This window comes from Apodemus sylvaticus, chromosome 5 (assembly GCF_947179515.1).
Source record: "Apodemus sylvaticus chromosome 5, mApoSyl1.1, whole genome shotgun sequence".
Classification (NCBI taxonomy): Eukaryota; Metazoa; Chordata; class Mammalia; order Rodentia; family Muridae; genus Apodemus; species Apodemus sylvaticus.
In genome coordinates this window covers 68,979,040-69,003,174 of record NC_067476.1, presented here as the reverse complement: position 1 = coordinate 69,003,174, position 24,135 = coordinate 68,979,040, and the positions used below count along the sequence as shown (strand labels likewise).

Here is a 24,135-nt window from a genome sequence, read left to right as displayed (position 1 = left end):
ACCATCTTAGGGTATATTCAATAAAATAATAAAATTATATCAATAATTAGGCTCTTTCTAGCTTCTGTAATATATATTTATAAGAATTCTTTTGTTTATTAATAATAAATTAATTATGATTGATTATTAATTATGATAATTGAGTTTATTAATTATCATTAATAAACTCAACTCAGAAGATGAAAGAAAAGATGTTTACTATTTATTTAGAGGAAATATAAAATATTTTGGTGCATAATATTTATTTCAAATCAGTAATAAAATTATTATTATTATTGTTATTATTTTTATGCTGATCAACAACATAAAATACTAGATAGCATTGCTAAATGTATTATAGAACATACTTTTTCTGAAATAATAATGGTAACTAATGTACAAATGTGGAAACTTCTCTAGTTTTTTTATGTCCATAAAAGAAAGCTTCTGATTGTAAACTTCATAGAAATTCTGTCATTGTTAGTATTGCTATTTAACTACATTATTAAAATACAAGTGAGTATCTTATATGACATAGTCATTTCATTCTTTATATTCTACAAATGATATGTATAGAGAAAACGGAACTGTTTAGTTATCTTTTTTTGAGAGGCTGGCATCAAAATGTTAACTATACGTGTCAGGTAGAAACTGACAAAACTATCTAAGGAAATAGTGAAAATTGACTGACATGTATTAAAATTAAAAATTAACTCTACAAATCTTATATCTACTTCCTTTTACATAAAGCAATTATTAGACACTGAGTTAATTTTGTGGTTCAGAAAGAAAAGTGTATGAATGATTTTATTTTTAAGGTAAGACTTGGATGTTATTGGGCAAAATGTTTCATCCCAGAACAACAGGTTATCAAAATATCTAGAATCATCATTTATAGTAATTAGTAATTAATCCAAGGAAAAAATACCCAGAAGTTTTGAAGATTATATTTTTATATTTCTATGTTATAGTTTATATGAATGAACATTTAAATCTAAATACCTGGTGGTAAAATTTCCAGGAATTAAAATAAAATTGAATGATGAAAAATTGCTACATAATCAATATATATTATAATGTATCTCTTTTAACACACCATCACTTTGGAAGAAATGATGATATGAAGAAAATATTATATATTATTTTGTTTATTTCCCAAATGAAGACTGAGTGCTAAACATAACCTTTAAATTTCATGAAATGAAAATTAACAAGTTAATAATAATCGCTAAACAGGGAGAAAAGTTCATTTACATAGAAAAATTGATATAAGATATACTTAGGTCTTATCAAAACTACAATAGCATTTTAAAGTAGATGTTTCTCATCATAAAAATGGAATAAAAGCTTACCTCTATTACCATTTATTTTCTCTAAGAATAGTTGGAAACCAAAATTTTAGTGTAATAGCTGTGGTGGCTTAAAGACAAATGACCCTTCCAGTATCATGTGTTTGAATCTATGGACCCTAGTTAGTAGATCTGTTTGAGAAGGATCTGGAATGAGGGTCTTGCTGAAGGAAGTATGTCACTTGGAGTGGGCTTTGAAGTTTCAAAAGCTCATACTACCTCTAGTTTCTCTCCCACTCTCCCTACCTGTCCCCCTCTCCTTTTTACCTCCCTCTCTCCCTCTTTCTCCCTCTCTCCCTCTCTCCCTTCTCCTTCTCTCCTTCTCTCTATCAGTACCTCTCTCACTCTATCCTTGTCTCCCTCTATCTCCCTTTTCTCTCTCTCACCTCCTGTCCCTCTGTCCCCACACCCTGTGTGTGTGTGTGTATGTGTGTGTGTGTGTGTGTGTGTGTGTGTGTATGTATCTCCCCTATCTCCCCTTTCCCTACTTATCAATCAAATATGTGCCCTCAGTCATTTCTCTAGCACCGTGCCTGTCTCTCAGCTGTCATGTTTCCTGCCATGATGATCATGAACTCTAATCTTCTAAAATTGTGAGCCCCTCCACTAAACTCTTTTGTTTGTCACCTTCATCATAGTCTTTTGTTGTGGCAATGAAAAAATAACTGAGACAACAGTCTTAGGTACAGTAGAAAGGAAACAGACATTTTTCTTTTCTACCAGCATTATTACTAGATTTACTATTTTCATGAGACTATTTGAAGTAATAACAACATTAAATCCATATTGTCTCTCTTATATTCAAAGGTATCTGTCCTAGGAATTATTCCCAGGGCTAAAATAAGAAACTTTATATTTCTACAGTATAATGTAGAACTAGAACGAGGTATGTAGAACTCTATGAGAAAATAATTGAATAAAATTTTACTCTCAAGGAGTAATGACATAGGAAAATGTTTAAATATTGATATTTGTGATTCCAGGTGCATTTTAAAAATGTTTGATTTATTATTTTATTCTATGAGTATGAATGTCCTTCTTACATGTATACCATGTTCATTCTTTATGCCAGTTGAAGCTTATAGAGAATACAGATGACTGTGAGCCACTGTTTGAGTTCTGGGACTTTATCTCAGTTGCTATGAAAAAAAATGAACAATTTTTCATAGCTACTGAGCCCTTTCTTAAGAGGTTCACATGTATTCTTAAAAAGTAAAGACAAGATTTGTATAAGAGACTATAACAGGAAAGGATGTATACAATGGTGCATAATAAAATAGAAACAACATGAAAGAATTGTAGAATAACAGTTGATGAAATATATAAATGAATAATTATAGGCCAGGATCCTCAGAATATAAGAAAAGAGTTAGGTCTCAAACTTCAAGAATTTAAGCACGTATACTTCAATCTCAACTAGATTCCATTGAAAAAAATATGACCTGAAGAATAATTCTCAATTAAAAACTAGAGAATACCATTATCCATAACATATTCTATAAAAGGTCAGTACTTTCCTTTGAAATGGAACTCAAGTTTCTTTGGATTAATGGTTGATATACAAATCTAAATTATTAAGGATAATCTAATCTTGGTGTAGTCTAAATTCAACTGCTAGAGATAATTTCAAGGACATGAAAGTGGTAATTTAAATGGTTTTATTTAGTTTACAGATAAAAATTTTTACAAAAATGAATATTCACTCTAGTTTATTTATGGGAATAATATGATCAGCCCTATTTGATAGTAAAGTGCCACACTAATGTAATAATAACAAAGCATTAGTTCTGACTAAATATTTCAACATCATTATTAGTGTTATGAAAATAAAAACACCCATTTGTATTTTCCATTAAGATTTTATCACAGTACAAGAAGAAATTTAGAATCAATGAATATAAACGGTGGAACCAAATTAGAAAGCTACCATTTGAAAATGTGAATTTAAATAGTCAATTGTAATAATAATTTCTATGTGTAGTAAAATCATTAGGTAACAAATTGATAATAAATTAAAATGCAATGCTCATTTTTTTTGCTGTATCTGAATCCACAGATCAGATATCCATGAAATATATTTCAATGGACTTCAAGTTGGCTATGACAGAGGAAGTGGTAGGATCGTTTGCCAAACAGTACTTTTAAAATTAACTCAAATTTATAAATATTTTATCTCACTATTTAAAATAACTTTTCAAGGATGAAATCAATAACAAATAAACCATCAGCATAGATTCCATGTAAGGATGAGGCCAAATGTTTGACCCTCTCTATACCCAAATTTGTTAGAATATATAAACATTTGATCTAATGTTCAGAACAATTATAGAATGCAGAAAACACAGTTATTAGTTATTTTTTCTTAATTAAATCTAACAGAGAAAATGGAGCTTGAGTGACAAATACAAACAAATAAACGTGGATTAAATATTTAATGAGACTAACAGTGATACAGTGATGTCCTATGGGTAGCCTTTTTTTATTTTAAAACCACATGTTTTAACTTCTAAGATAATATAGTAAATATATCCTACAGAAACATGGTTTCTATTTGATAGTCCATAATTTTTTTAATTGAACTTTTTGACAACCAGGCAAAATGTTGCATTTCAGGTGCCAAATTTCAAACGTTATTAAATAGCCCCTTAACATTATATGCTAATGTACATTTTCCACAAGCAGCTCATTGCAATTTTTCTTATACGTAACAAAGGATTTTTTATGTGGGCAACTCTAATATGTTTTTTTTCTTTTTTTATTAGATAATTTCTTTATTTACATTTCAAATGTTTTCCCCTTTCCAGGTCTCCCTTTCAGAAATCCCTTAACCCATCCCCAGTCCCCTGCTTCTTTGAGAGTGCTCCCCAACCCACCTGACCACTCCTGCCTTCTAGCCCTAGCATTCCTTTACACTGGAGAATCGAACATCCTCAGCCCCAAGGGCCACTCCTGCCACTGATATCCAAATGTGGCCAGAACCATGGGTCCTTCCATGTGTACTATTTGGCTGATGATCCAGTCCCTGGGAGCTCTTGGGGGACATGGTCTGGCCAGTTGACACTTTACCTCTCCTATATCTGATAGAGGGCTAATAAAAAATAAATACAATATAACTCAAGAAGTTAGACTCCAAAGAACAAAATAACCCTATTTAAAAGTGGGTAACAGAGCTAAATGGGTAGCCATTCATAAAACTATTTATTGTAAAATGAATAATCTTTATCTTATAAGTGATTACACTTTTAGCCAGGTGGTGTAGGCACAGGCTTTTACCCCCAGAATCTAGCCCCAGAGTTAGACAGACTTCAGAGTTCAAAGCCAGCTTGCTTTTCTGAGCAATTCCCAGGACAGCCAGGCCTACAATAAGATGCTTTCCAAAAGGAAAATAATGATTACCTTTTTTATAAGCAATAAATTGGAGATAATTGCCAAATGGATTGACAGACAAAAAAGAACACAGAAATATGGTACTTGTTTAAATGAACTAAATTCATGGGATCAGAGTTCAGCAACTTGTCCTTATGAGTGTCTTGAGTTTACAAAGTGAATTTTCAACCTACTTGTTTTTCAGGCTGATCAGAGAAGTTTTTGGATGATAAATACTTAGAAAATGGAAAGTATTAGTGTCTGAGAACAGTGTATACACTCTATTTTAAAGTTTAAACATATCAAAGGTGTATCAATAGAAGCTTTCAAAAATATACTGATAGGAAATAAAATTAAGACATTTCTTCTGGTTGTAATTACAATTTTTTTCTGTAAATGTAAATATATTTCCATAAAATTTTTAAAAAGTAATTTATTTCATTAGATGTTTTTGTGTTTTTCTGCTTGCCTATATGTGCACCATGTATCTCCCTAGTATGTTCAGAGATCAGAAGAAGACTTTAGATTCTAATTGGAGTGACTGATAGTTATAAGCTGCCATATGGGTTCTAGGAGAAGAATCAAGATTCACTGGAAGAACAGGAAATGGTCTTAACTGCTAAACCATATCACTAGCCCCAATATGTGCTTTCTTATAAAGTTAAGTAAGAAGAAAGTTTTCCATAGAAAAGACTGCAAAATGAGGCAGTGTGAAATGAGGGAATTGCTAAAATTCAATATGTAAAAGTCTGAAATTGTCAACAAATAAACTGAACTAAAAATAAATTAATTTAAAATTTGAAAATAAGATTCCCTTGTTATATTAAGTAATGTCAATTTATTACACCCATAAAAACAGCTTAGAAAATGTGTATGTATATGCTCTGGTGGAGTTCCAGAATTTGTTCTTCTCAAAACTAATGTTGCCTCATAATATTCTTGGAATAGCCTTGAAATGATCATTAAAAATTGCCTAATGTGCTCACATAGCACAAAGAGTCTAAACTGCATAGCTGATAGAATTCTTTTTAAAAATATAACATTATAACTGTGAGATGGCAACACCATCCTACTACTTGCTGTTCCATCTCTCTACTGGAGGTACACTCTTCAAATTCCTTCTCCCCACTGTTGGGTATTTCATCTAAAGTCCCTCCCTCTGAGTCCTGAGAATCTCTTACCTCCCAGGTTTCTGGTATATTCTAAAATGTCCCCACCTCCTACTTCCCGAGGTTGCCTGTTCCATTCTTTCTGCTGGACCTCAAGGCTTCACTTCTGTCCCTGCCCCTAATTCCTGATTATGTTCCGCTCTTCACCTCCCTGTATCCTTTCCCACATAGGTCGGTCCTTTTCCCTTTCTTGTGACTTATTTCTTCTCCCTCCCAAGTGGGATTGAGACATCCTCACTTGGACCCTTTGGCTTGATAACCTTCTTGTGTTCTATAAATTTTATCCTGGATATTCTGTACTTTTTTGGTGAATATCCACTTATTTGTGAGTATATACTATTCAAAACTATGGCCCAATATTATTCCTGTCTAAAAGAACTGCAAGGACAAAAATGGAAAAGAGATTGAGGGAAATGAGGTCCAGTTACAAGCCCAATTTGGAATCCAGCTCAAGTCCTGATACTGTTACTGATGCAATGGTGTTCTTATTGACAAAAGTCTAGAACAGTGGCCCTCCAAGAGGCCCAAAAAAGCATCTGAAAGATTCAGATGCAGATACTTACACCCATCCAACAGAAAGAAGCTGATAATCCCTGAGGTTGAATTAGGCTCGAAGAAACTGAGGAGGGAAACTCCATAGGAAGACCAGCAGTCTGAATTCACCTGAATCCCCAAGATCTCTCAGACACTGGGCCACTAACCAGGTAGTATATCCTAGCTTCTATGAGGTCCCCAACACATATACAACAGAAGACTGCCTGGTCTGTTCTCAGTGAGAGAAGATGCACCTGACCCTCCAGAGATATGATGTCCCAGGGAGTGGGGAAGTCTGGTGGGTTGGGGTGGGTGTGGACATCCTCTTGAAGATAGTGGAGGGGGAATAGAATGGAGATTTGTCAGAGGGTGGACCAGAAGATTAATAAGAACTGGACTGCAAATAATATTAAATAATAATAATAATAATAATAATAATAATAATATTTTATTTAGCCTCTAAAATTTTGTGTATCTTCTTTAATATTATATGTTTCCTATTACCTCCTTTAAAATTCACACAGAACTTAGAAAACCTTCTCCATCAAACATTCTTATCTTAAAAAATTCTTAATAACTCACTGATGTAAATTAGTATTAATAGAGAGTATATGGTATGGACTTATTGATCCTGTAATGAGAAATCTACCGCTGGCCAAATCATGATAGAAAAATATTCTTTTATATGTAGCTGCCATAAACTGTCAGTTTTCTAAGCAACGTTAATAGAAAACCAAATCAACAAAGATATTTCTTAATTAATTCCATTTCAATAATTTATTATCTGACTAGTTCTAACTGGCTTGAAAACAAGTTTGCTCAATGAAAAAGGACAAAAACTTAGATTAAAACATTCTTACATGTTTCTAAATGGAAGAATTGAAAATTTGGTCTACATTTCAACTATTTGAAACATGGTGTATTTCATTCTTTTAAAAAAATCGACTTGACAATCGAAAGAAAATTTGTAGTGTAGAATAATTTTGTTTATTTTTGACTGGATGCTTTTAGCATTTCTTTTAATTGCTATAGGGTACATGGGCATTAATTTGCTCTTTTAAAAAAAGCATCCAAAATTGTTTTTGCTAAATTATCTTCTCTCAGAATAATTGGTGAACTCCATTCATTTTTAATAATATGGAAATGGAATGTAATAAATATTTGTGAAATAGTTAATTGTTCACAAACTTTGATGATATTGGTGAATTAAAAATGAAATTCACACTTTTGTGAGCACTTTCCCTTTTCAAGGAGAAATAAACTCTAAAATAACTACAATAGAAACAAATTTGAAACTTACATTTCAACTATGTCCAGTAAATCAAAGAGTAGGTAGAGTAATTCCTTGAATTTTAGAGAAAGTTCAGAGTGGAAGTACTTTGGGCGGTACCCAGAATGCACATTTTTTTTAAGCAAAAAAAAGTAATGTAATTTTAAGTACTTAATGAGTCAGTATAGTACAAAGAAAACAGGAGTAAAATATTCTATTTATTTGGGGCTTACATATGTAAATTTTTCTTCATCTTTAATGCACCATGATGACCTTAAAGCAGAATATCTATATATCCCAGGCACAGTCAATGTACTATGGAAACACCATGCATTGAAGAAAATCTCAAATAACTGAGTATTTATATTGATTTCTAAAATATATTATATCTGACAATAGGAGAAGCCAAACAAGGTCATTCTTTGGTTGTGGAACAATATGATTTACTTATGTATATGTATTGTAGACATGAGAATGTGCAATTATATATATATATATATATATATATATATATATATATATATATATATATATATATATATATATATATTACTCCATTTATGATCTGTTCCCAAAGGTGATCTAATTCTCCACTTACAATTGCATCAGATCAAAGTGATTAATTGTAATTGTTTATTTTATGATCTCAAGAGAGATGGTCTCTATGGTTCCTGTCTCCAAGGCTGTAATAATAAATACATGATCTACCTGCCACTCCCCAAAAGCAAAGGCCCTGCCTTTGTCCTTAGCAAGATAGGTTCACAAGTGTAAACTTTAATAGCAATGGAAAGTCATCATTCACGAGTAAAACACTCTTTAAAAGTTTTGTGAACGAGCCAGTGTCGTAGGGTGCAGTCTATCTGTGAAGCTTTGCTTCAGGGGGCCCTGGTCCAGGTAAGTACCTTAAGAATCCAATGAAAGCTAATGTCTCTGGTAGGTAAGAAGACACCTGGACTCAAGGCTCTCATTTTTATAATATTTTGATGGCTATTTTAAGAATGAGTTCTCAGATATTTATATAAGGTAAAAATATTATCAATTAATAGAAAAGGAAAGGAGGGTATTATTAAGATTAGAAAGCATAAAATTAATATAACAAGGTAGATTTTGTGTTTTTACAAAAGAGAGATGTCCTTATCAGATATTTAATATTATTGTAGAGGTACAAGACCCATTACATAAATAAACAGAAAATATGAGTTCCTGTATACAATTAACTAAGACATTAAGAACATATGTTAAATCATTAGTTCTTTGAGGATTTCATACATTGTATTTTGTTTTCATACATTCATATTTGGTATTCCTTCGTGTCTGCTTTCCTTCTCTAACCACTTAGGTTTGTGTCTTTTTTCAATGCATACTCTAATTATGTTTGCAAATAGCAACATGCTTCTTGCTTTATTTTTATAAAAATATTTTAAAACTCCTAGATTTAAGTATCATAGATAATGTCAAAGTATTACCTAGATTTCATCCTGAATCTTTTTGTTATTTAAATGAAATTATTTTTTTACTCACATAATATATCCTGATTAGTTTTACTCCTCCCTGTATTTGACCCAGTCCCTACCTATACCCCTCCCATCCAGATCTGCTACCATTTTATTTTTCATATTAGATGCAGTAAATGTCTTAGACAGAATCCTATTTCCCTTCATAATAAAGGTGGTTGAGACTTAAGGAATACAGAGGACATTTCTGAGCATAATAAAGACAATTTACATTAAGCCCATAGCTGACATCAATTTAAATTTAGGAAAACTAAAAGCAATTCTTCTAAAATCAGGAGCAAGTCATAGTTGTCAAATCTCTCCATGCCTATTTAATATAGTAAAGCCTTATCTAGAAGAATTAGACAACCAGGTAAGACCAATACATTACAAATAGAAGAGGAAGAAGTAAAGTATCTTTATTTGCATATGATAATGATAGTATGCATAAAGTGACCTAAAACATTGTGTTGGGAAACTCCTACAGCTGATATACCCTTTTAGTACAATAGCTAGTCACAAAATTTAAAAAACCAGTAGTCCTTTTATATACAAATAGATTGAGAAAGATATCAGGAAATAACACCTTTTACAGTAGCTTCAATTAATATATCTCAGATAATCTAACCAACATGTGAAAAACTTGTATGATTAAAAAAATAAATAAAAACTTTAAAACCCTGAAGAAAGAAATTGTTTCGTAAAATAAAAAACAACCAGCAACATATTGAGTACAACTTTGTTATTAAAATGCATTGTCTTCAATGGAAAAATAACGTATTTAGAAGCATGGCCACCAATTGCCTTATCCTTGCCTATAATCTTAGGGGCTTGTCTAGAAACAATTGTGTGACCAAAAATAACACTGAAAGGTAATAGAGAAAGCAGTGTATGCACTGTCCAGCATGAACCCTGTTTTTCATGATGATGTGAAATACAAAGATTATTTTGCATTCAATGTTAGTTTTATCATCAAATGTTTGAAACATGATTTTCATGTTTCATTACTAAACAAAAATAATAATCCTTGTATATCATAGATAAGGCATTAAAAGGATTAAATAAATGGACTAGGGGACAAGTTAAAGAGAATATGGAGACACATGGAAAAAGTGAACCAAAGAGAGTAAAATGAAGGGTGAGATAAACACATCCAATACTAAGAAAATAAACTCATCTTAGACAACCATTCAAGTTGAGATATTAGAACTGTTGGTACTTCAAATATTGGAACATGGGATACACGTTCTTTCATACACTCCTTAGTTTTTATTACTGATAACAAGGATGATATAGCCAGTGATGCTATTTACTTCAAATATTCTAACATGGCATACATATCTTAGATATTTTGTATACCCCTTGTCTTTTATTACTGATAACAATGATATACCCAGTCATTCTGTTATCATCTGTGAACTTAAAATAATTCAATATCACTAAAATTTGTATGGAAATAATTCAATTGAAATAGCCTAAATCCATCCATATCTCTTAATCTACTTTCATTATGATGAATATCTTTTGTATGAGGCAATAATTTTGTTCAATATTTCATTTTAATTTTACAAATTTTTATAGTATCCATGTTTTATATTATGCACAATATCTACATTTCATTATAAGTACACTCGCTACCTTTTAAAGATATTTGCTTTACCCTCCAATCTTTACGAAGAGCATGGAACAAGCTGGACATGTCTTCACAGTCTATGTTTACTTTTAGGTCGTCTAGATTGATACAAACAGGAGTCATGGCTCTGTCAGATGGAAATACCAGCAGGGCAGTATTCGCACTCTTGGGCTTCTCAGATTATCCGGAATTGAAAGTCCCCCTCTTTCTGATATTTCTCACTATCTACAGCATCACTGTGGTAGGAAATATTGGCATGATTGTCATAATCAGAATTAATCCCAAACTGCACATCCCCATGTACTTCTTCCTCAGCCACCTTTCCTTTGTGGATTTTTGTTATTCCTCCATTGTTGCTCCCAAGATGCTAGTAAATCTAGTTGTAATGGACAGATCCATATCATTTGTAGGATGCTTGGTGCAATTCTTTTTTTTCTGTACTTTTGTGGTAACTGAATCTTTTCTATTAGGAGTGATGGCTTATGACAGGTTTGTGGCCATCCGCAACCCTCTACTCTACACAGTGGCCATGTCCCAGAGGCTCTGTGCCATGTTGGTATTGGCATCCTATGCTTGGGGGGTAGTATGCTCATTAATACTGACTTGCTCTGCTTTGAATCTATCTTTTTATGGTTTCAACATAATCAACCACTTTTTCTGTGAGTTCTCCTCTCTCCTTTCACTTTCATGCTCTGACACATCTGTCAATCAACTGCTGCTTTTTATTTTTGCTACTTTTAATGAGATTAGCACACTCCTTATCATTCTCTTGTCTTATGTGCTCATTGTTGTTACCATTCTGAAAATGCACTCAGCCAGTGGACGCCGCAAAGCCTTCTCCACTTGTGCTTCCCATCTGACAGCCATAACCATCTTCCATGGCACAATCCTATTCCTATACTGTGTACCTAACTCGAAGAATTCCAGGCACACTGTAAAAGTTGCCTCTGTGTTTTACACAGTGGTGATCCCCATGCTGAATCCCCTCATCTACAGTCTGAGAAATAAGGATGTCAAGGACACAGTAAAAAAAATAATAGGTACTAAAGTTTATTCTTCTTAACTATATTATGTCATTTGCATTTGTCCTTTATGTGAAATGTGTTTATAAATGTTGATCTAATAGATTGGATTAAAATTAATATACTTCATATTGCACAACAGAGTTGAAATTGAGCTTGATTGAAATGGAATAAACTTGTCTTTTATTTTATGAAAAATTCAAGTATTATGTTGTTTTAGTATTATAGATTTAAGTTTATGGTATTATAGATTTATGTTATTTAATAACATATTGGTCAAGAATTTTTTATTTTTTGATTGTTACCTCACTCTTTATGAAGAAAATTAATAATAAAATATTACAGATCTTAGAAAAACTATAAAGATATTTAATTCACTCATTGTGAAGTAATTGAAATTTTAGATGATATATATATGATTTATCTGATATATAAATGGACCAATAGGTTACATCTTATATTCTGTACAGATATTTCAAAAATGAAAAATAATTTTAAAAAGGTTTCATCAATTTATTTCCTATGTATGGCAAAGCATTACTTTTTCAAAAATATTTTTTAATTCCTCACTGAGAATTTCATAGAAGTATGCAGTCAATTTGATCACATACACTCCAAGGCTTACCTCTCACTTCCCCTAAGGTACTCCAAAACATCACTCTCAAAACTTAATTCTTCCCCTCCTTTTTTAAAGATTATTAAGCCAAATCAATACCTATATACTGTCATGGAAGAGAACCATCCAACCTTCATAGTCTTGAAATGACTCTTCCTCTCCCAGAAGCCATTGGTCTCTAATAGCTTGTCACTTAGGAGACTTCATGTGCCCCTAACACATCCATGTTTTAATGTTAGTTTGCCCTTCCATGGTTCTTATGCAAGTAACTATAGCTACTGTGAGTACAAGGCCTTAATGTCCTTGTCATATTTGCAATAACTCACACAGTACCTCCTCTAAATAATAAAGGAAATAATCAAAAGAACAGCTTCTGAAATGGGATAGTGTTTGTTTTGATTGGACATATTGTTTTCAAGATGAAAGGAGAGACTCTTGAGACTCTTGAGACTTGAGTACATAAAAAGCTATATACTTTTAAAAGAAGGGACTTGGTTTCTGGAAGACCCCTTCAGGAAACAATATAGAAAAAAGTAAACAATTGTTTGGACAGGAGACTGTGAAAAGCCATTGAGTATATCGTTGATCCTGTAGAGTGAGCTACTAGCTAGTTATTCAGAGTGTTAGGGTTGCAGCTTTCATGAGTCCTCACCTGCACTGGCTTGGGATTTTCAGTGATGAAGATACTTCATGTTTATTAAATATATACTTGAAGTTGTAGCCAGAGCAATTAGAAAACAAAGGGACATCAAAGGGATACAAAATGGAAAGGAAGAATCCAAACTATCACTATTTGCAGATGATATGATAGTATACTTAAGGGACCCAAAAAACTTCACCAGAGAACTCCTATAGCTGATAAAAAACTTCAGCAATGTGGCTTATTATAAAATAAACTCAGGCAAATCAGTAGTCGCCCTATACTCAAAGGATAAACATGCTGAGAAAGAAATTAGGTAAATGACACCCTTTACAATAGCCACAAACAATATAAACTGTATTGGTGTGACTCTAAGCAAACAAGTGAAATATCTATATAGCAGGAACTTCAAGTCTTTCAAGAATGAAATCGAAGAAGACCTCAGTAGATGGAAAAATCTTCCAGGCTCTTGGATTGGCAGGATTAATACAGTAAAAATGGCCATGTTGCCAAAAGCAATCTATAGATTCAATGCAATCCCCATCAAAATTCCAACTCAATTCTACATAGAGTAAGAAAAAGCAATTCTCAAATTGATCTGGAATAACAAAAAAAAAAAATCAAACCAAACAAACACAAAGAACAGTATAGCTAAAGCTAAAACTATCCTGAACAGTAAGAGAACTTCTGGGGGAATCACTATCCCCAACCTCAAGCAGTACTACAGAGCAATTGTGTTAAAAATTGCATGGAATTGGTACAGTGACAGGCAGGTAGATCAGTGGACTAGAATTGAAGACCAGGAAATGAATCCACAGAATTATGGTCACTTGATCTTTGACAAGGGAGCTACAACCATCCAGTGGCAAAAAGATAGCCTTTTTAACAAATGGTGCTGGTTCAACTAGAGGTCAGCATGCAAAAGAATGCAAATTGATCCATTGTCATCTCCTTGTACTAAGCTCAAGTACAAGTGGATCAAGGACTTCCACATAAAACCAGACACACTAGAACTAGTAGAAAAGAAACTGGGGAATAACCTTGAGGACATGGGCACAGGGAAAAATTTCCTCAACAGAACACCAATAGCATATGCTCTAAGACAAAGAATTGACAAATGGGACCTCATATAATTGCAAAGTTTCTGTAAGGCAAAGGACATTGTCAAAAGGACAAAAACGGCAACCAACAAATTGGGAAAAGATCTTTACCAAGACTACATCTGACAGAGGGCTTATATCCAAGATATACAAAGAACTCAAGATGGTAGACTTCAGAGTAACAAATAACACCCTTAAAACATAGGGTACGGAGCTAAAGAAAGAATTTTCACCTGAGGAATATTGAATGGCTGAGAAGCACCTAAAGAAATGTTCAACGTAGTCATCAGGGAAATGCAAATCAAAACAACACTAAGATTTCACCTCACACCAGTCAGAATGGCTAAGATCAAAAATGGTCTTCAATAGCAACAGAAACAACAGAAAACCCACATACACGTGGAAATTGAACAATACTCTACTCAATGATACCTTGGTCAAGGAAGAAATAAAGAAAGAAATTAAAGACTTTTTAGAACACAATGAAAATGAAAACACAACATACCCAAATCTATGGGACACAATGAAAGCAGTGCTAAGAGGAAAACTCATAGCCCTGAGTGCCTCCAAAAAGAAAATGGAGAGAGCATACATTACCAACTTAATGACACACCTGAAAGCCCTAGAACAAAAAGAAGCTATTTCACCCAGGAGGAGTAGAAGGCAGGAAATCATCAAACTCAGGGCCGAAATCAATCAAGTAGAAACAAAGAGAACCATACAAAAAATCAACAAAACCAGGAGCTGGTTCTTTGAGAAAATCAACAAGATAGATAAACCCTTAGCCAGACTGACCAAAGGGCAAAGAGAAAGTATCCAAATTAACAAACTTAGAAATGAAAAGGGAGACATAACAACGGAAACTGAGGAAATCCAAAAAATCATCAGATCCTACTACAAGAGCCTGTACTCAACAACTGGAGAATCGGGAGGAAATGGACAATTTCCTTGACAGATACCAAATACCAAAATTAAATCAGGACCAACTAGACCACCTGAACAGTCCCATAAAGCCTAAAGAAATAGAAGGAGTCATAGAAAGTCTTCCAACCAAAAAAAAGCACAGGACCAGATGGTTTCAGCGCAGAATTCTACCAGACCTTCAAAAAAGAGTTAACACCAATACTCTTCAAACTATTCCACAAAACAGAAACAGAAGGAACACTACCCAATTCCTTCTACGAAGCCACAATTACGCTGATACCAAAGCCACACAAAGATCCAACAAAGAAAGAGAACTTCAGACCAATTTCCCTTATGAACATCGATGCAAAAATACTCAATAAAATTCTTGCCAACCGAATCCAAGAACACATCAAAACGATCATCCACCATGATCAAGTAGGCTTTATCCTGGGAATGCAGGGTTGGTTCAATATACAGAAATCCATCAATACAATCCACTACATAAACAAACACAAAGAACAAAACCACATGGTCATTTCATTGGATGCTGAAAAAGCATTTGACAAAATTCAGCATCCTTTCATGCTTAAAGTCTTGGAGAGAACAGGAATTCAAGGCCCATACCTAAACATAGTAAAAGCAATATACAGCAAACCGGTAGCCAGCATCAAACTAAATGGAGAAAAACTTGAAGCAATCCCACTGAAATCAGGGACCAGACAAGGCTGCCCCCTTTCTCCTTATCTTTTCAATACTGTACTTGAGGTACTAGCCGGGCAATTAGACAACATAAGGAGGTCAAAGGGATACAAATTGGAAAGGAGGAAGTCAAACTATCATTATTTGCAGACGACATGATAGTCTACCTAAGTGACCCAAAAAACTCCACTAGAGAGCTCCTACAGCTGATAAACAACTTCAGCAAAGTGGCAGGTTATAAAATCAACTCAAGCAAATCAGTGGCCTTCCTATACTCAAAGGATAAGCAGGCTGAGAAAGAAATTAGGGAAATGACCCCCTTCACAATAGCCACAAACAGTATAAAGTATCTTGGGGTGACTCTTACCAAACATGTGAAAGATCTATATGACAAGAACTTCAAGACTCTGAAGAAGGAAATGGAAGAAGACCTCAAAAAATTGGAAAACCTCCCATGCTCATGAACCGGTAGAATCAATATAGTTAAAATGGCCATTTTGCCTAAAGCACTATACAGATTCAATGCAATACCCATCAAAATCCCAACTCAATTCTTCACAGAGTTAGAAAGAGCAATTATCAAATTCATTTGGAACAACAAAAAAACCAGGATAGCTAAAACTATTCTCAACAACAAAAGAAAATCTGGGGGAATCAGTATCCCTGACCTCAAGCAATACTACAGAGCAATAGTGTTAAAAACTGCATGGTATTGGTACAGTGACAGGCAGGAGGATCAATGGAACAGGATTGAAGATCCAGAAATGAACCCACACACCTATGGCCACTTGATCCTCGACAAAGAGGCTGAAAACATCCAATGGAAAAAAATAGCCTTTTCAACAAATGGTGCTGGTTCAACTGGAGGTCAGCATGCAGAAGAATGCGAATTGATCCATCCTTGTCTCCTTGTACTAAGCTCAAATCCAAATGGATCAAGGACCTCCACATAAAGCCAGACACTCTGAAGCTAATAGAAAAGAAACTGGGGAAGACCCTTGAGGACATCGGTACAGGGAGAAAGTTTCTGAACAGAACACCAATAGCGTATGCTCTAAGAGCAAGAATTGACAAATGGGACCTCATAAGGTTACAGAGTTTCTGTAAGGCAAAGGACACCATCAAGAGGACAGATCAGCAACCAACAAATTGGGAAAAGATCTTCACCAATCCTACATCAGATAGAGGGCTAATATCCAATATATATAAAGAACTGAAGAAGTTAGACTCCAGAAAACCGAACAACCCTATTAAAAAATGGGGTACAGAGTTAAACAAAGAATTCTCACCTGAAGAACTTCGGATGGCGGAGAAGCATCTTAAAAAATGCTCAACTTCATTAGTCATTAGGGAAATGCAAATCAAAACAACCCTAAGATTTCATCTTACACCAGTCAGAATGGCTAAGATTAAAAATTCAGGAGACAGCAGGTTTTGGAGAGGGTGCGGAGAAAGAGGAACACTCCTCCACTGCTGGTGGGGTTGCAAATTGGTACAACCACTCTGGAAAGCAGTCTGGCGGTTCCTCCGAAAACTGGGCACCTCACTTCCAGAAGATCCTGCTATACCACTCCTGGGCATATATCCAGAGGATTCCCCACCATGTAATAAGGATACATGCTCTACTATGTTCATAGCAGCCCTATTTATAATTGCCAGATGCTGGAAAGAACCCAGGTATCCCTCAACAGAAGAGTGGATGCAAAAAATGTGGTATATCTACACAATGGAGTACTATTCAGCCATTAGAAACAATGAATTCATGAAATTCTTAGGCAAATGGATGGAGCTAGAGAACATCATACTAAGTGAGGTAACCCAGACTCAAAAGGTGAATCATGGTATGCACTCACTAATAAGTGGTTATTAACCTAGAAAACTGGAATACCCAAAACATAATCCACACATCAAATGAGATACAAGAAGAAAGCAGGAGTGGTCCCTGGTTCTGGAAAGACTCAGTGAAACAGTATTTGGCAAAACCAGAACGGGGAACTGGGAAGGGGTGGGAGGGAGGACAGGGGAAGAGAAGGGGGCTTACGGGACTTTTGGGGAGTGGGGGGGCTAGAAAAGGGGAAATCATTTGAAATGTAAATAAATTATATCAAATAAAAAAAATGTCAGGAGAAAACAGGTGCTGGCGAGGTTGTGAAGAAAGAGAAACACTTCTCCACTGATGTTGGGGTTGCAAGCTGGTACTGCCACTCTGGAAATCAGCCTGGTGGTTCCTCAGAAAATTGGGAATGATGCTTCAGGAGGATCCTGCTATACCACTCCTGGGCATATACCCAGAGAACTCCCCAGCATGAAATAAGGATACATGCTCCACTATGTTCATAGCAGCCCTATTTACAATATCCAGAAGCTGGAGAAAACACAGATGTCCCTCAACAAAGGAATGGATACAGAAAATGTGGTATATATTCACAATGGAGTACTATTTAGCCATTAGAAACAATGAATTCATGAAATTCTTAGACAAATGGATGGAACTGGAGATTATTATCCTAAGTGATGTAACCCAGTCTCAAAAGAACACTCGTGGTAGGCACTCACTGATAAGTGGATATTAGCCTAGAAGCTTGGAATAGTCAAGTCACAATTCACTTATCAAATGTTGCCCAAGAAGAAGGATGGAGTTGCCCCAGGTCCTGGAAAGGCTCAGTGCAGCAGTGTAGGGGAGTACCAGGACAGGGAAGTGTGAAGGGGTGGATTGGGAACAGGGGGAAATAAGAGGGCTTATGGGACTTTCAGGGAGGGGAGATCCAAAAAAGCAGATCTCAGTTGAAATGTAAATAAAGAATATATAGAATAAAAAAATGAAAAAGGGAAACTAAGGAATACTTAAAAATATGTGGAGAAAATGAAAGCTTTACACAATGTGAGTAAAAATGGACATTATATCTATTAATGGAAAATTAGGTTTCTCTAAAATAACAACAAAATCAGAAAAAAAGTAAAGCTTATTGTTAATGTGCCTTTTTAGTACCAGAATTTGGAAGGTTGGCGCCAGAAGTTTTTTGAGTTTGAGACCTCATTGGGCTATATAATAAGATTCTATCTCAAAGTAATTCAAACAAAATGAAACAAAAGAAAACTGGTGAAATAAAAAATTACATTATATTATCCAGAAACTTTTATAGAGCACATGTTTCCAAAGAAGCCATCAGGTCAGCAATCAAAGTTATCTGCATTTCCCATCATCAGATCTCTGAAGTATATTCATATTTTCAAGAGCATGAACCAAGTACATATTAATAACCAAAGAAGATGTGTTACATAGCAGAGCACTAGACATTTGTAAGAAATATAAAGTGTACAATTTATGAAATATAGTTTTATGTGGTAAGCGTCTTATAAACTATATTTAGCTATACACAGAAAGTCGTATGCCTCCACCATGTTGTTCATAGAGTTGCTATGAATCACTAGTCTCTTAGAATTTGAGAGTAAAATGGTTATTGTTGTTGTGTCAGACTAAAAGCTATGAACTTGCTTATTTGGTTATGTTGTTTATATCAAAATATGAACTTGATTTTGCAAGAATGACAGGAGTAAACACAGACTGTATTTTAAATTTAAATGCTATTCTTCACTTACAAGATAAATAATTTTAAAGTGATACATTGTAAGAGATAAAATTGTAAAAGTCAGAAAAATAGAAATAAATACAATAGAAAAAATATTCTCTCAGACAATCAATTCTAAAACTACTTTTGTATTACTTTACACATGCATAAACAATGAAAATCTGTTCATCATTAATAGAATTTATATCAAAAACCTTTTAATAATTAGCATATATACAAAATAACTTGATCAAATAATATCTTTATTGAGCTTTTGTAACATCATATTACAGATGATATACTTGCATATTTTTTCCATTTTTCAAAATATGCAGAAATAATTTGTTCCATTGGTCTAATCATCACTTAAAATTATACATATTCATATTGGGTACTTGGAAGGATGACTGTACTTGGAAGGATGACAAAAGAAGATATTTCTGCCAAGTGGCTCAAAGATGTAAAATCTGGTATTTTTATCATGCATGAGAAATAGGATATGATGGCTATTCTCTTTTTAGTACTATTCTATAAGTAATAAGTTTATGATATTTCAGGTCAAAATCAAGTTTTCATTTAAAATAGAATGATTTGGACAATGACTCAGGTTTTCACAAAAATTCAATAAAAGTTTATTCAGGGCATTTTAATATTTCCAACATCATTTAAATAGACTAGTATTGTATAATACAGGCTAGGTAGAAATATATGAACATACAGTCAATCATTTAGAAAACTTCAAGAGTCTATCATTAATTATTATACTTACTTAAAGTATATTTAAGGTGATGAAGTCATCTTATAAGTTTCTATTTGGGACGTCCACATGATGCATTGCAAATGGCATGACACCACAAAGGAAGAAAACCATGAATGTTCTAACAATATTTCTCAATAAAACAAATATTAGATTTTTAAACCCAGTATTACATTATTACCCCATGATTCCATTTATGTCTTTTATTTTCTGAATAAAACATTTTTCTCAAATATATCTCTAATAACTCAGCCCTCATGCTTGGACAAACATGTTGGTTTATGAGTGAGGCTTCTGAAATTCCTATGAGACATAATCTCCCGGATAGTTCTATATCCTCTGTCTCTTACAATTTTTCTGCTCCCTTCTCTTCAACATTACCTGAACCTTCGGATTAAGATGACTCCATAGGAATAACAGCAATATCAACCAACCAGAACCCCAAGAGTTCCCAGGGACTAAACCACCAACCAAAGACATGGAGCTACGCATGGATCCAGCTGCATATGTGGCAGGAGATGTCCTGGTCTGTAGGGGAATGCCAGGGCAGGCAGACAGGAATGAGTGGATGGTTGGGGAAACACCCTCATAGAATCAGAGAGAGGGGAGGAGATAGGGGGTTTCTGGAGGGGAAACTGGTAAAGAGGATAACATTTGAAATATTAACAATATATTTATCCAATAAAAAAACAAAGACTGCTTTGTTGACATAAACCTTAGTACTCTGCCTTTTTTTCTTTTCTTTCAATTTTATTGAAAATAGATTCTTCTCTCATAGCATACAACTGAAACCACAGTTTTCTCTCCTTCCACCCTTTCCAACTCCCACACTACCTTCCTTCTTCTGCTTCTTAAGAGCAAAATTAGTTTTAACATGGTAATGAAAAGCTGCTATGTGTGACTGTGTTTTATAGATCATGAGAAACATCCCAGCGTAGAAGAAAACATAGGTCTGGGAATAAGAGTAGAGTGAGCATTGTGCCATACCTTGCTCGCAGTTTCTTCTAATGGCCTCCCTCTCTTGCTAAGAGTTCTATTTTGTTTTGGATAGGAGAGTTGTATAATCTTAACAATTTCTTTAAAAAAAATCCTCATCTCTGTTTTTCATTATCAATTTTGAAAGAAAGAATAATTTTAATATAAATATTTTTCAGGAGTCTAATTTTACTCAATCCTTTTGAGAATATTAGTTGTATTCATTATGCATTTATACATTTTCAATACAAATTCTATAATCTTGTGGCCATTGTTATATCTATTATACTTTTTCAACCTTCGAAATTAGGTATTTGTCTTTATTTCTTTTTTGGTGGGGGTAGCAAACAATGGTGTGGATAAGGATTATTGTTAGCTATTTATTTGTTGAAAATCCATATTTTTATCATTTGCTTTACATTCACATGTGCATACATATATCTATTCTTAACTTAAGTTGTTTACTTAATCCACAAATGAATGTATTTTAGAATTTCATAGGCTTCAGGCATATTATGAAATTTTCATTCAGCTTTTTTTTCTATCATTTATCTCAACCTGTTTGATATCTTCCCACAAAAATTTGCGATATGTTTACCCCTATCAAGTCCTGTTTTGTTTCCCACCCAGTCTTAACCACAGCAGGGAGCCACATTATTAAAAATAAATCTATTATTTGTTTCCTACAAGCTATGAAATGACAATTAGCTCATTATATGATTAATGGTAAATGTATATTTCTACACTTCTTCCACCATGGTCAGACTTGGTCTGTCTGGAACTCATACAGGTCTTGTAGAATTTGTCACAGTCACCATAAGTTTGTATGTTTACATCATATAAATTTCTTTAAAATCAGAAAAACAGATATAGATACAAAAGAAAAGAGATTTATTCACACAACCAGTTCCAAAAAATTTTGTGTTACTTTACCAATGCATATATAATGAAAATCTATTTGTTTATTTAAAATATATATTAAATAGCCATAGGTCCTCTTAAAATCTGAGTTATTATGTAATATAAAGTATCCTTGATGATAGTTACATTTAAATACTACAATGATATTATAAAATCTAATGTTATTTCAATTTTAGAGATGGAATATAAATAATTTGTGATCTCTGATTGATTTCTGAAAATTGATACAGAGAACATGGAATTCTCTTTAAAATAAAGTCATTTCTGCTCAGTTGAAAAATTATTAATTTTAATATAATCTTATAATTAATATCCTCTAAAACTCCTGTACTTGAGCCAAGATCAATGTATCTGAGAAGATGAATGGGAGAGAGCAATAAATTTAATCTTCATGAATTTCCTGATTGTATCCTTCACATCTTTATTCCGCAGACTGTAAATCAGAGGGTTGAGCATGGGGATCACCAGGGTATAAAACAAAGAGGCCACTTTGAATGTGAGCTGGGAGTTCTTTGAGTTGGGTACAGAGTAGAGAAACAGGATAGTGCCATAGAAGATGGTGATGGTAGTCAGGTGTGAAGCACACGTAGAGAAAGCCTTTTGGCGTCCCCTGGATGATTGCATCTTGAGGATTGTGGCAAGGATGAACACATATGACAGGAGAATAATGAGAAGAGTGCTAAGAGCATTCACAGTAGAAAGTGAGAGGAGGAGTATTTGATTAACATGAGTATCAGAGCATGAAAGGACAAGAAGTGAGGAAAATTCACAAAAGAAATGATCAATTGTGTTGAAACCAACAAAAGATAACTGGACAACAGAACATGTCATTGTCAAGGAACATGTGAGTCCCCATGCATATGACCCCACCACTAGGCTGATGCAGAGTTTCTGAGACATGGCTACTGTGTAGAGCAGTGGTCTGCAGATGGCCACAAATCGGTCATAGGCCATAACCACTAATAAAATGGATTCAGTTACCACAAAGATAGCAAAGAAAAAATACTGTAGTATACATTCTAAAAATGAGATGGCTCTGTCTTTTACAGAAAGATTCACAAGCATCTTAGGAGCAATGATTGAGGAATAACAGAAATCCACAAAGGAGAGATGACTGAGGAAGAAGTACATGGGGGTGTGCAGCTTGGTGTTAATTCTGATTAAGACAATCATGCCAATATTCCCGACCACAGTGATGCTGTAGATAGTGAGAAACACCAAGAAGAGAGGAGCCTCTATTTCTGGGTAATCTGAAAAGCCCAATAGGATGAACATGGCCCCACTCTTATTTTCATATGTCAGTAACATGGCTTGTCTTCTCTAGAATATGTAGTTTATTCTAAAAGTTAATAAAACAGTTGTAAGTTTTAGTGTTTATTGTTTCAAGAACATGGAATTATATCATCTTCATCTTCAGTTAATTTTATACCTAATACAAGTCTTTTTCATTGTATATATTCATAAATGATAGCCTATATAATATATTATTTTCATTACTCTGTATTTAATAATATCATATATGTAAACATAATTTAAAACATACAATCACACATTTATATTAAGTATATGTATATATATGAATTAGTATGTACATATTTGTTATTCCATATCAGATCTAAAAATTTGCATATCTGACACTGGGAAAACTACTGTTTGAAAAAGTCTTAATGACTTTTATAGGAAATATATTCATTATGTTTTTATATTGCCTAAAGAATACAAACATAGAATAGAATAAAAGGATATTATACTTTCTGAAGCAGGAAAGACAGATCTGACTGTAGAGTACTTTCCTAGTGGACCCATGGACGTTGTGATGTTCATTCTAATTAGCTAGGTTTAAATAGCATTAGCTTCAATTGGGAGATGAACATAGGTAGAACAGTAAGACTTGCAGGCTAGTCATCATAGCCTTATAATCTTTTAGTCAAAGATGTATGGTAGCTAAGGAACATTTCTGAAGTAATTCAGTAGCCTCTACTCATATATAAACTCATAAACAAACAAACACACACACATGTGACAGAGGAAGAGATAGAGTGAATCAGAGACATAAAGACACTGAGAGACAGAGACAAAGAAACAAAAAAGCATGAAACATTCAGATGCACAAAGAAACACACACACACACAAAGAC

General features: G+C 33.8%; 2 protein-coding genes across 2 annotated transcripts; one reads left to right on the top strand and one right to left on the bottom strand.

Annotated features, from left to right (window-relative positions):
- Nucleotides 1–10,914: 10,914 nt before the first annotated feature.
- Nucleotides 10,915–11,856, top strand: LOC127684328 (olfactory receptor 5D18-like). The gene has a single exon (XM_052181275.1). The coding sequence runs from the start codon at nucleotides 10,915–10,917 to the stop codon at nucleotides 11,854–11,856; it is 942 nt and encodes a 313-aa protein (XP_052037235.1).
- Nucleotides 11,857–22,340: 10,484 nt separating this feature from the next.
- LOC127684832 (olfactory receptor 5D18-like) lies at nucleotides 22,341–23,306 on the bottom strand. The gene has a single exon (XM_052181648.1). The coding sequence runs from the start codon at nucleotides 23,304–23,306 to the stop codon at nucleotides 22,341–22,343; it is 966 nt and encodes a 321-aa protein (XP_052037608.1).
- Between the last annotated feature and the right edge of the window lie 829 nt (nucleotides 23,307–24,135).